General features: G+C 32.7%; 1 protein-coding gene and 1 long non-coding RNA gene across 2 annotated transcripts in view; one reads left to right on the forward strand and one right to left on the reverse strand.

The window, feature by feature from the left end:
• Positions 1-4693, reverse strand: part of LOC136035512 (probable serine/threonine-protein kinase irlF) — a 26269-nt gene extending 21576 nt beyond the window's left edge. The window contains exons 1-2 of the mRNA XM_065717351.1: positions 4096-4693; positions 3123-3283 (exon numbers count right to left, since the gene is read on the reverse strand). Coding sequence (XP_065573423.1) covers positions 3123-3283; positions 4096-4693 — 759 coding nt within the window. The remainder of the gene's footprint in view (positions 1-3122; positions 3284-4095) is intronic.
• A 1557-nt stretch (positions 4694-6250) lies between these two features.
• On the forward strand, positions 6251-10909 carry LOC136043992 (uncharacterized). Its single transcript, XR_010621771.1, has 2 exons — positions 6251-6366; positions 10719-10909. It is a non-coding gene; the product is annotated as an uncharacterized LOC136043992 (long non-coding RNA).
• The last annotated feature ends 1591 nt before the right edge of the window (positions 10910-12500 follow it).

Raw genomic sequence — 12500 nt, forward strand, 5'->3', positions numbered from 1 at the left:
AAAAAATAACTAAGAAAAGTTTTTTCAACTGAAAATAAGGAGTAGCATTAAGACTTAAATTGAACAGAAATTATTACGCATATGAGGGGCTCACCTCCTCCTAATACCTTGCTCTTTACGCTAAAGTAGCTTTATTAATTTCAACTATTTATTCTAGGGCCTTTGTGATTCACGGGTTCAAGTTCAAGTTCATTTATTTATTAATCGCACATACATATATATATATAAATGACATAGGCCTATGGGGAGACAAGCTCGAAAAACTAGGCCTAGACAAAGATAAAATAATAACACACTACAATACAAAGATAAACATGACGGCAAAGATACAATAACACAACAATAATATGAAAGTAGCAGCTAGCCCAGGATCATTCAATACTATTGAAGAAATTAAAAATGTCCATATTATTAAATATAAATTAGTACTGGAAGATAGCTGAGAGGCCCATAATCACCCAGAGCAACGAATCATACAAAAACTTTGCCTTACTAAAAAGATACTTAATTAAAAATAATCCTGAACTAAATGAAATTTAAGTTTCCTTTTTATTAAATGGATAGAGGAAAAATTATCAATAAGAGTCTTGTGAGCATCCCAGCACCGAGCTATTGACACAAACGGAGCGAATTTAGATCTCTCAGTATTATACTTGTCAATGTAGATATCCTTTTTTTGTCGAGTGTTATAATTATGTAAATCTTGTGATTGGGAGAACAAACTTTGATGGAGGTAGTATGGCGGTAATTTCTTAATGTCATAATTGATTTTGAAAAGAATTGCTCCAAAAGCAAATTGTTGAGAGACTGGAAGTATATCTAGATAAGTATATAAAGATGCAGTAGAAGACTTATCTGGAAGTTCAATAGGTGATGGAATAAACAGTTTAAGGATTCTTAGGGCTTTATTTTGTAAAATCTGTATTGGTTTAATATGGCTTTTAAATGTAGATAAATATACTAGAGAACAATAATTAATATTAGTCTGAATCAGAGCAAAATAAATACATCGTAAAGCAGAGTAGGGCAAACAAAGCTTTAACCTTCGCATTAAACCAACATACCTTGAAATCTTTAATCGTAGATTTTGAATGTGTGTTTTAAAAGATAAGCTTTCGTCAATCACAAGTCCAAGGTACTTTATCATTTTCACACGAGATATTGATAATAGATACTTTGAAGAAGTAACTCGGGTAATACGAGGGCGGATATTTGACTTTCTGCCGTAAATTATGAAATTAGTTTTTGATACATTCAAAGCAATAAAATTTGAAGAACACCAATCAAGAACATTAGAAAATGCAGTATTCAGTTTTGCCTCCAGCTCCTCGTCATTCTTTTCAGAAATTGAAACTGCCGTATCATCAGCAAAATGTGTGTTGAGACACGGGGATGTAAAAGCGCGGTGAAAATCATTTATATAAATTAAAAAAAGGAGAGGACCTAGGACAGAGCCCTGAGATACCCCAACCTTCGAAGACTGAGGTACAGGTGAAGAGAGGAAATTGCCTCCATCTAATCGTTGCTTTCTCTTATCAAGATAAGATTTAACTAGATCCAACGCCGGTCCACGCACACCACAATTATCCAATTTACTAAAAAGAATACAATGGGATATTGTATCGAATGCTTTTTTAAAATCTAAATATATTGTTGCTGGAATTTCACCTCTATCTAAGCATTCATGAATATATTGGATGAGAGTAACGATAGCATGTTCAGTGTTGTGTCCAGACCGGAAACCAAACTGGGAATTTGTGAAGAAATTAGACGATTTAAGAAAGTCATAAAATCTCTTATAAATTGCCTTCTCAAGTATTTTAGAAAATGCTGACAGAATAGAAATAGGGCGGTAATTTGATGGATTTTCAGGTGAGTCACCTTTGTGAAGCGGAACTATCCGCGCTTCTTTGAAAGCAGATGGGAAAACTCCAGTTTTAAATGAAAGATTAATTATATGCTGTAATGGTAATATTATTGCAGACAGTATTTCTTTAACAATTTTAGAACTAGACCCGTCAATTCCCGCTGAATTACCTGGATTTAGATCACATACTATTTTTGTTATTTCAGAATGAGAAATAGGCCCGAGAAAAATTGAATTACTTTGAGGAGATGGAAGGTATGAAGAAAAATGTTTATTACTACGTGAATCAAACTGGTTCATTACTGATGAAACAATTTTCTCTCCTATTTTAGCAAAATAAGTATTCAAAATATCAGCCACTTTCTCCGATTTATTAGTAGTCGAACCATCTTCTAAACTAATAACTTCAGGAAAATTCGACTTACTTTCTTTTTTTATAAAATAATTAATTAAAGACCACGTTTTGCGAGGAGAATTTTGAGCTTCTTCGAAGGACTTTTTATAATACAATTGTTTCGACAAACGTATCATTGTGGTTAATTTATTTTTGAAAATTCTAAAATTTTTAATATTATAATCAGTTGGATTCTTTAACTGCTTTTTAAATAACTGATTTTTTTTCTTAACTGATATCAAAATTCCAGACGTTATCCATGGCCTTATAGGAAATTTTTCTCTGCAAATTTTAATCGTAACAAATGGGCAACTAGAATCAAGGCAGCAATTGAAATTTCTTAGAAAATTATCAGTTGCCATATCTGAATCCTCCGTGGATATTACCTCCTGCCAATCCAATAGTCCTAGGCTTTCATTAGGTGCTTTAATGTTATTTTATTTATTAACCGTCCTTGACGTTCCTTACTTACCTGTGGTATTTTATAAGTAAGAGTTAAATCTGAAACCAGCAGGAAATGATCCGATATATCACTTAAAACAGCAAAATTTGCTTGAATAGGTAAAGATGTAAAAATATTATCAATGAGAGAAGCAGAACTAGATGAAATTCTTGTAGGTATCAGGCAAGTAGGAAGCAGACACGCAGAAAAGCAAGAAGACAATAACTCAACAGAGGATTCATTTGAAGCTTCTAGATGGTCAATATTGAAATCTCCAGAAAGGATTACATCTTTATTTTGAAAATGGGGTTGATGCAAAAAATCATGGAGTTTAGAGAGGAAAGATTTGACTGGAGAAGAAGGCGGTCGGTATACTACGCAAAAAAAACATCTTTTTTTCCAAGACTAATTTCAGTCACCATTACTTCAAAAAGCATTTCCTCATGAGAACCTTCCAGATTTGCAATGCGTCGAAAAGAGATATCTTCTTTAACTAGTACTGCTAAACCACCCTGGCGCCTAGTCAATCGGTTTTTAAAAATAAATTGATATCCAGGAAAAACAACCTGAGGAGTCAGGTCTGTAAGAAAAGTCTCACAAAATCCAACGACATGACAAGATAGTTTATGAACTACATCGACAAGATCATCCTGTGAACTAAAAAAACCCCTACAATTTAAAAATCCTGTTCTCACAACACCGGTACTGGGAAGATCAGAAACTTCGGAAGGTAATTTATATTTACAATTTGGAAAGTTAATTAGCCCACCGTCATTTATCTTATTTCCTGAAAATTTATCATGGCTCTGGAATATGGAAAAATCAAAAGGGTTAGACTCAAGGTATCTCAGTCTATCCCCAATACAATTATCATCCAATGTGCAAAATCAGAATTATGATCCGAACTATCAGAAACTTTCGCAAAATGCATACCGTCTGAGTCTTACAGTAGCAAAAACAACTGAACCAGTGAGAACTCGAAAATAATGAAAGAAAAAGAAACTGCTTGAAAATAAATAGAAACAGGAGAGAGAAATGGAACATATTCATTGTAAGATGAAATGCAGACACTGAAAAATTATTGCACTCAATTACTTCATATAAATAGAAACACACACAAAAAAAGAAAGAAAAAGACATAAAATAAACACATAATAAGCTACAGAGGGACAAAAAATAGAATATTTTTTCCCTACAGAGAAAAAAAAAATGCTATCGTATGAACAGAGAAACATTACATATTGTAAAATAATAAAAATAATCTCACCAAATGAAATGTCTTTATTAATCACCGTAACTAGTCAATCTTAATCCACTGTGAAGACGGAGACTTTTTACATTCTAGCGATAATTTGCTCCCTTTTTGTTTAATACGCGTAAGATGAACCGAACCTGAATCACGCATCTCCTTTCCCTTAGACAATAGCTCATTCCGTAGAAAATTTAGCTTTGGTGGGAGATCACTGCAAATGCGAATTCCACTACCCTTCAACTTATTTACCTCACTGAGAATCGACTGAATGCTACGATCCGTGTCTAGCGATATAAAAACAGGGGCCGGTAGAACACTAGTTTTCCTACTAGTAATGTTTGAACTGCTATTTCTCTTAAGGCGATAACACTTTGTAAGAGAAATGTCCTCGGTAACTTGCAATTTGTCAGAAAGAAGAGACATTACGTTGCTAGTCACTGATTGATTATGCTTCTCAGGAGGCAGGCCATGAACAATCAAATTTAATCTCCTTTCTCTCACTTCGATTTCCAAAAGCCTACTCTCCAAATCGTTATTCTGCAATTTTTCTTGCTCTAGATCATTTCGAAGCTTTTTTGCTTCATCTTGTAGATTAGCATTTTCTGCTGATATTTTCCTGACTTCGTCTTGAAGAGCAACTATTGAGACCGAAAAACTTTTCTGTTCCGCTAATATTTTATCCAGTGACGCCTGAAGCCGTTTCATTCCTTCATCAAACTTTGCTTGAGTGACCGCCATAATAATTGCTATAATCCGCACGTAAACAAATAAATCGGTCTTCAGGCAAAAAATACTAAGTTCAACATATTTGTAGATCGGAGCTTGAAACTGTACAGTACGGTTCTCTAATACGCTGATGCGATGGTGTGATTTTCGTTAAAATCCTATAACTTTTAGGGGGTGTTTCCCCTTTTTTCCAAAACAAGGCAAATTTTCTCAGGCTCGTAACTTTTGATGAGTAAGACTAAATCTTAAATTCAGAATAAAAATCTGATTCTTTTGATGTATCTATTAGTATCAAAATTTTGTTTTTTAGAGTTTCGTTTACTATTGAGCCGGGTCGCTCCTTGCTACAGTTCGTTACCACGAACTGTTTGATAATAATGAAATTTCACTTCTAGCCAACACAAGAACAAGAATTGATCGTTGATTTCTGAAACTTTGAATAATAAATGTAGAATTTTTAATTACAATGAAATAGCTAATACTAACTAGAATTCTCTTCTAGTTACTTTTTATTTTATTGTCTTTTTTATTTTATTTTTATCTAGTGTCTTTTTTATTTTATTACGATGTTAGGATTGTGTCAAGATTTCGCCATGAAGCCCCCCCCCCCATCTGACTGTCAATGTCATTGTATCTCTATATAAAACATGTCTCCCCCCTTATTTGCCGAAAAATCAAGCTAAATTCAATAGTTCTAAGAAAGGGTATATGTATATTTATAAATAAGTTTATCGGGTTTAATTAAACTCTGAAGGCCATTGGCATGGCTTGAACCGGATTCTGGCAAAATTCAAAGAAAGTCCATAATAATTCTAAATTGGAAGGACATTTCTTCCACCCTTAACTTTCCAAAAAAGAGACTGTAGTTCTTGAAGGAAAATAAGCCAGGACTGCAATGATCATGTTACATTTTTTGGCGTAAAGAAATTGGGCCATGACTTAGTTTTAGCTGTCTTAAAACGAGCAAGAAAAGAGTATTGGGTTACCTGCTTGTCTCTTTTACTTTTGGTTGAAATTAATAAGGCCACAAGTCTCAACAACATCTATTAATTTCGCATCTTAGCATTAAATCAAGGGTATACCTTTTGGTATCCGAAAAAAAAATATTTTGCCATATTCGCCTAAAGTTCATTGATAACTTAATTTGACCTTATTTAATATTTGTTTTTAAAGTTCTGTTGTGTCATAAGCAAATGCCGCTTACGACTCTTTTGAGCGTGCTGTACCATAGAGATGGGAAATAGTTCTGCTCCGAAAATAGTACGAATTATTCAAGTGGTTGCATAGTTAAGCAAAGGGTCTTGAGTTGAGATTCATTTTCAAATTTAAATCAAATATACATGCGAAATTGTGATTACGTATATACAGTGACAATAAATATACTTTTTTAGGGTTCTGTTTTAAAGAAGTTGGCGTCCAAAATAACCTAGTATATGCATATATATATATATATATATATATATATATATATATATATATATATATATATATATATATATATATATATATATATATATATATATATATTCTTCGTTGCTACCAATGTGATTTATACGAGTTTTGTCTTATAGATTCGAAAAAGGCTTACATACCTCCTAGTGCAAGAAACAGACCTGCTTCAGACCTATCAACTCGAACACAATTTGGTATCTATACAAAAAGTAGCCATTTGCCACCAGGTCTAGGTGAGAATTTTGTTCTATATAATTCATCATTTTACCATCTACTGAAGCTTTATTCTTTTTAATATGCTATTTTACGTGGAACATACTACTGACACCTACTAAATTAGGAAAATTAGTACAATCCATCCCTTTCAAACCTGATTGGTTCTAACACCTCCTTTTTAAGCCAATAAAATGAGAGAAAAGCTAAGTTGCACCCGATTGGCTCTGCTGTTCCAAAAATGCAAGCCAGTAAAAAGAATGAAGTTTTCGAGTTGCAATATTTTTTATTAGTTGTTTTTTTATTTCACCTTGGCGTAGCTGAAGTAGGCCTACTTGTAGTTGAAGTAGCTGTGAAGGCACTTTTCCACTTGATGTATTATGAATCATTCAAAAATCGGAAATTTAGGTAAATTGAATCCAGTTTAACCCTTGTATGGGGTTGTCACAAAAGTTCTGCTTTTGACCTCAAGCCTGGGTTTCAAACCGCAAAAATAATTGCTTGTTTATTAAGTCATGTATTTTTCTTATTCATTTGAATTTTCTTTCATCACATTAATTAATTTGAAGCCCACTACTCTTGAGATAGAAGCTGATTTTACCAGGTCCTGCAAGGGTATCGTAAAAAGTGAGTTCTTTATCCTAAGTTCAGGTAACATGATCTTTTTACTGAGTAATCGAGTCAGTTACCCAGTGGTTACACTGTAAGTAATTATTTGGACTTATTTACTAATTTTATGTTTACTAAGCATTTGCTAGTTCCAGAATTCAACAAGGTTTAACACGAAACTTTAATTAAAAATAGTTACAATAGATTAACCGTACCTACGCACAAATGCCGATCACGTATGACTGCTCGATTAAAAAAAAAAAAAAATAAATATTAATGCTTACGGGCTGGTCAAATCAGAAACTAATAAGTTTCTTGAGGTCGATATTTGGAATAAAAAAATAATAAGACTTGCCTAATATCATTATCTTGCAATGGAAAATTTCGAAAAATTTACCTTTGAAGTTTATAGTAATCAACTATGTTTCGAAATAGTATATCACATATGTGTTACTGGAATTTATATGTATTGGAATTTATATACATTCACAGTTTAAGGTTGACATTCACTATTTTTGAACATTCACGGTAACATATATATTGAGGGAATAGGTAACTGTCTCAACTAATATAACTACTCAATTTTTGACATTCTGTCTTTGTTAAATGAGCCGCACTTCATTTAAAAACATTTTTGTGGACAAAACGAATAGATGAAATTTTTACCATTCTGATTCTAAACTCCAAAGAGCTAATTTAGGAATTATTAACCCCAAATAGCTAAAAAAAAGATCGACAGTTACATTCTAAGACCACACTGTATATGCACGAAGTATGAAACAAAGAAGAGAAAATAAAAAGAAAAAAAAATAGAGAAAAACGAGGATAGTGTCAGTCAGTCAAGTGAACATGAAGAGAAAATAAGCAAGTATTTCGACAAGGACATGCGCCATGTCGCCCTCAGTGCAAAAAAAGAAAAGAAAAAAGATCTAACCGTTTGAAGTAGACTTCACAAGAGACAAATAGACCAGATTAATACAAACCAGAATAAATGAAAGACAAATTCACCAATTAGATTGTGCAAAAATTCTCTAGCCAATAGACTCGGCTTCTCTACGGACTCGATTTTCATTAAAAATGCAGACAAGTAGTTTTACTTTAAACCGAGGAAAAATATTATTTTGAATCATTTAATATTAAGTTATTTTAAATTAGGCTTGTGTAAATATCTCCAGTATCTCTATTTATTCCAAAGTTCCTGTTTATATATTTTTATCTCAATTGTCTCTCTAAAACATTGTGATAGCCCATTTAAATTAGATATTTAAATTGTCTCCTTAATGAGAACTAAATGATCTGGATTTTCGAAAATGTGCAGAGTCAAAACAGAGTCAAATTTTCATTTTTATTTTGGTTTCATATCTCAGGGATTTATCTATTGACTTGTGTTCATGCAGTCGTTCCTTCCACTGCTGAGATGTCCTACCAATATAAAACTTCCCACATGACCACGGGACTCTGTATACGCCACTGCACAATATAGGGCCAGTTCTATCCTTTCCGGAATTGAAAAACGTTCAACCTTTAGTACGGTACATTTTTGAAAAAAACAGAAAGGTTGTGTTTTTTCCAAGTTTTTCCAAGTTTGTCACTGAGTTTCGGAATATAAGATATACTCTTTCTTTTTCCGCTTTGTTCGCGATCTTTTGTCTGTTTGGGAGCATGGACAAGATTCTCCAAAGAATGTTTTGGCATATTTGAACACTCCTTTTGTCTGTTTGGGAACATGGACAAGACCCTCTAAAGGATGTTTTGTCATTTTTGAACACGTCGGACTCGAATCTTCAATTTACACTAGAACCAGAAGGTTCAGGAAAGCTTCCTTTCTTGGCTGCTTTAATTATAAAAAATACTTCTAACCTTGAATTTTCGATATATTGGAAGCCTACACACAATGATCGTTATCTGCATTTTCCGTAGAACTACCCTCCTTCTGTAAAAAGAGGGGTAGTAATCTCTTTGGTTGACAGAGTTCTAAAATCTGTTTACACAATCATTTAAGATGCGAATTATATTATTTTAAAGATATTTTATTTCGTAATGGCTACCCAATCAAACTTTTTGAAAATATCAAAGACAGAAGATTAAAAATGGTAAAACAGGAAAATAATGAATGCATCCCTCTTTCTTCCACTACTCTGGGAATTGAAAACAAAACTTTCAACACTATATCTTTACCTTTTACACAATCATATAGAATCTTAATTGAATTGTGTTAAATATATTTTATTTTGAAATGGCTAACCAATTAGACTTATTGAAAATATCATAGACTGAAAATTAGAAATTGTAAAACAGGAATATGATGAACACATCCCGCTTTCTTCCAGAGACAAAAACTTCTTTTTCTTCTAAAGAATTTTTACTTAAAACACTGTAAATTTTCTTTTTTTGTCTTTCTCTTGGTAAGTTTTTTATACTGATATGTCTTCTCATACTGATTTATTTTCAAAGATGTTTGATTATTGAAGCGATTCAGTTTCTAACACCGATTGTCTGGTAAGCTTCAGAATTTTGGTTCTTTTTTAAGGCCTTTGAATTGTTTTAATCCCTTGTTAAAATATATAGAAATATTTTGTTTTGCTCTTACCAGTTTTTGCTCTTAAAGTAATTAAGTGTCTTTTTGTACTTAAGTCTTTTCAAAGGTATTTGATTTATTGAAGGAAGTCTAATTTCTAACAATCATTTCTACTAGCTTCAAACTTTTGGTTTTCTTTTTTAAGGTTTTGAATTTTTGAAATCCCTTGTTAAAATACATACATTTTTTGCAATTATTTTTGCAATTATCAGTGTTTTGCTCTTTAGGCAATTTAATGTCTTTTCATACTAAATTCTTATCAAAGATATTTGATTATTGAACCAAGTCAATTTCTAACAACGATTTATTCCAAGCTTTAAGTTTTGGTTTTCTTTTTGAGGTTTTTGAATTGTTAAGGTTTGTTAAGGTTTTAAATTGCAAACTTTTCCATGCATGAAAATATTCAATTTTTTTTACATAAGTGTGACAGATGTGACAACATCATCGCCTCACACATAACAACGTCATAGCAACATCATCGTCATCGTCACACATAAGTGTGACGTCATATAAATTAATGACGTCTCACATTATTTTTTTTTCACAATTAAGGCTTTTAACGAATTCCCTCAAATTTCTGACCTTTCTTGATCGTTTTTTTAGGCCCGAATATTCCATGATGCCAATTCTACCGACAAAATACGGAGCCATTTTCGAGAAAAAGTAAATAAATACATGCACAATTATTGCTCACTTATAAATATAGTATACACTTTCAAAGATATTTGATTATTGAAACAAGTCCAGTTTTTTGTTGAAACAATTACCAGTTTTTTGCTCTTCAGGCAATTTAATGTAAAGTTTTCCATGCTTGAAAATCTTCAATGTTTCCACATAACCATGACAAGTTTGACAATGTCATTGTAATACTGATGTATTTGAAAATGACCTTACTCACATAATTTTTTTTCTAAAATTAAGGCTCTTAACGAATTTTCTTAAACTTCTTACCTATCTAGTTAGGTTTTTGGGCCAGAATATCCCAGGCTGCCAATTTTCCCGAAAATATATGGAGCCGTTTTTGAGAACTTATAAAGATAGTATATTTTGACTGTCTGAGCATTCTTTGCTTGATATTTCGCTTTACACTCCTTTTTTTTACACAAGAAAACGGTTTTCCTAACAGATACTACCGATTAATTGTATTTTACAATAAATTATGCTTAGTTTTGACCTTTTCTTTAGCCATGCCTGCACAGCCTATTGCAGCAGCTGGGAAGAAGAAGAAAAAAGCATCAAGGAACTTAGAGGATCAAGATATAGAAAAAAGTGTGAAAACTGGACCACAACCGTCATTAAATGCTGATGTTAAACCTGTTCCTGAAATACTGAAAAATGATGTTGAAAGGAACAAGCGAATATCCAGCCTTAATAAGGTATTCCCATAAGTCATTTCTCTCTTTTTCTAATACTTCATCGAGATTGTCTATTGGAATGCATTGTTTCAACAATGTTGAAAGAACACAAATTTCTGATGATTGCTAATACGACTACTGATTCTACTACAGCTCATTGCGGTAACAAGCCGCTTGAGATCCACTCGGTGTCACAAACTCCTCCTTCACTCCACTGTAGCAAGAACTTCGCCCTTTACTATCTCTTGTGTAGTTCTCACCTTGTTTGAATTTTTTCACGACCTGTTTTTTCATCCCATTTAATCCCATTCTTCATTCTTGCTCGACCTCCTTTGTTTAGCTCTCTGCTTTTTTGTGAAATCCAATTTAGTTTAATTCTAGTCTGCTGACTGTAAAAGCTTATGGAATGAAGCTTGTGTTTTGAAGCTTACGGAAAATCCTGTAGAACCAAGTATCAAGCTTGTTGTATGGGTCCTTGCCCCTCCCCTCAGGAACATTCCGTTAACATCAGTCTCTACACTCCCCTTAAAAATGGACAAGCAAATATTGTCACATGCTATAATCACAACTTCCATATTTATTCTATCTCTCATGGATTTTCCGCATCCATTCGAAAACTTCTTCGTGTGCTTGGGCCCAAGCGTGATTACCATGAAGTGCGATTCTTAGTAATAAAATTCGTAAAATGTTTCTCAATTTTTCAAAGATCAGCCTGCATTTTTGGTATCTTCTTGGGCTTCTGAATTAATTTTTAACTTTGTTCTTGTACGTTCTTTGTTACAGCCTCGCAGAGATTTTGATTTTTTTCATTATAGCGTTTGTCATCCCAATATCTACCCATTATTCTGGTAGTTACTTTTTTCTTATATTTGTTTCGGTAATCTTCATCATTATGATAACGCTCCTTGATCCTTTGTTCAGCTCCTTCGATTACTGCTTCTCGATAATCTTCATCATTGTGATATTGTTCCTTGATCTTTTGTTTGGCTCTCTCAATTTTTACTTTTCCAAATCCGTGGTCTGTTAAATATTTTTCCTTTTTTTCAGGATGCTATATCTATTTTCTGTGTAGTACAGTTTTCTTACCGTAGAAATTTGGATTGCTTGGCTCTGATACTTTTCTCGGTTTTTCTTTCTTTTACTTTGTTCTCTTGAGACCATAATATATTTTCAATACATTTTCAGTTCAATAGTAATTTGTCATCCCCATAAATGACTTAACGAGTCACTTGAAGCAATAGGAAAACCAAACAAATTTTAAGGTATTAATTTTAAGGTATAGATTGGCTTTAAATAAATTATATAAATCTTAATTATATATATATCTATATATATATATAAAAATAAATTGTTTGTGGGTTATGTCTGTCGAGTGACGTCATGTCATCATGTCGTCATGAAGTTAGTTGTCGTTATGTTTGTTATGACGATGACGTCATTAAAGGTATTTAAGAAAATCGTTCAAAGACAAATTTTTAATTGTAAGAAGATCTTGGACGGAAAAATTTTTAATTGTAAAATGACTGAAGAACCTACAATGGCAACAGCCGAGGAAGCTGCTCGAAGAGTCTATGCCAAAAAACTTTCGGCTGATAGAGAAAGTAAGAAAAGA

Source organism: Artemia franciscana, chromosome 2 (genome assembly GCF_032884065.1).
Source record: "Artemia franciscana chromosome 2, ASM3288406v1, whole genome shotgun sequence".
In the NCBI taxonomy this organism is placed as follows: domain Eukaryota; kingdom Metazoa; phylum Arthropoda; class Branchiopoda; order Anostraca; family Artemiidae; genus Artemia; species Artemia franciscana.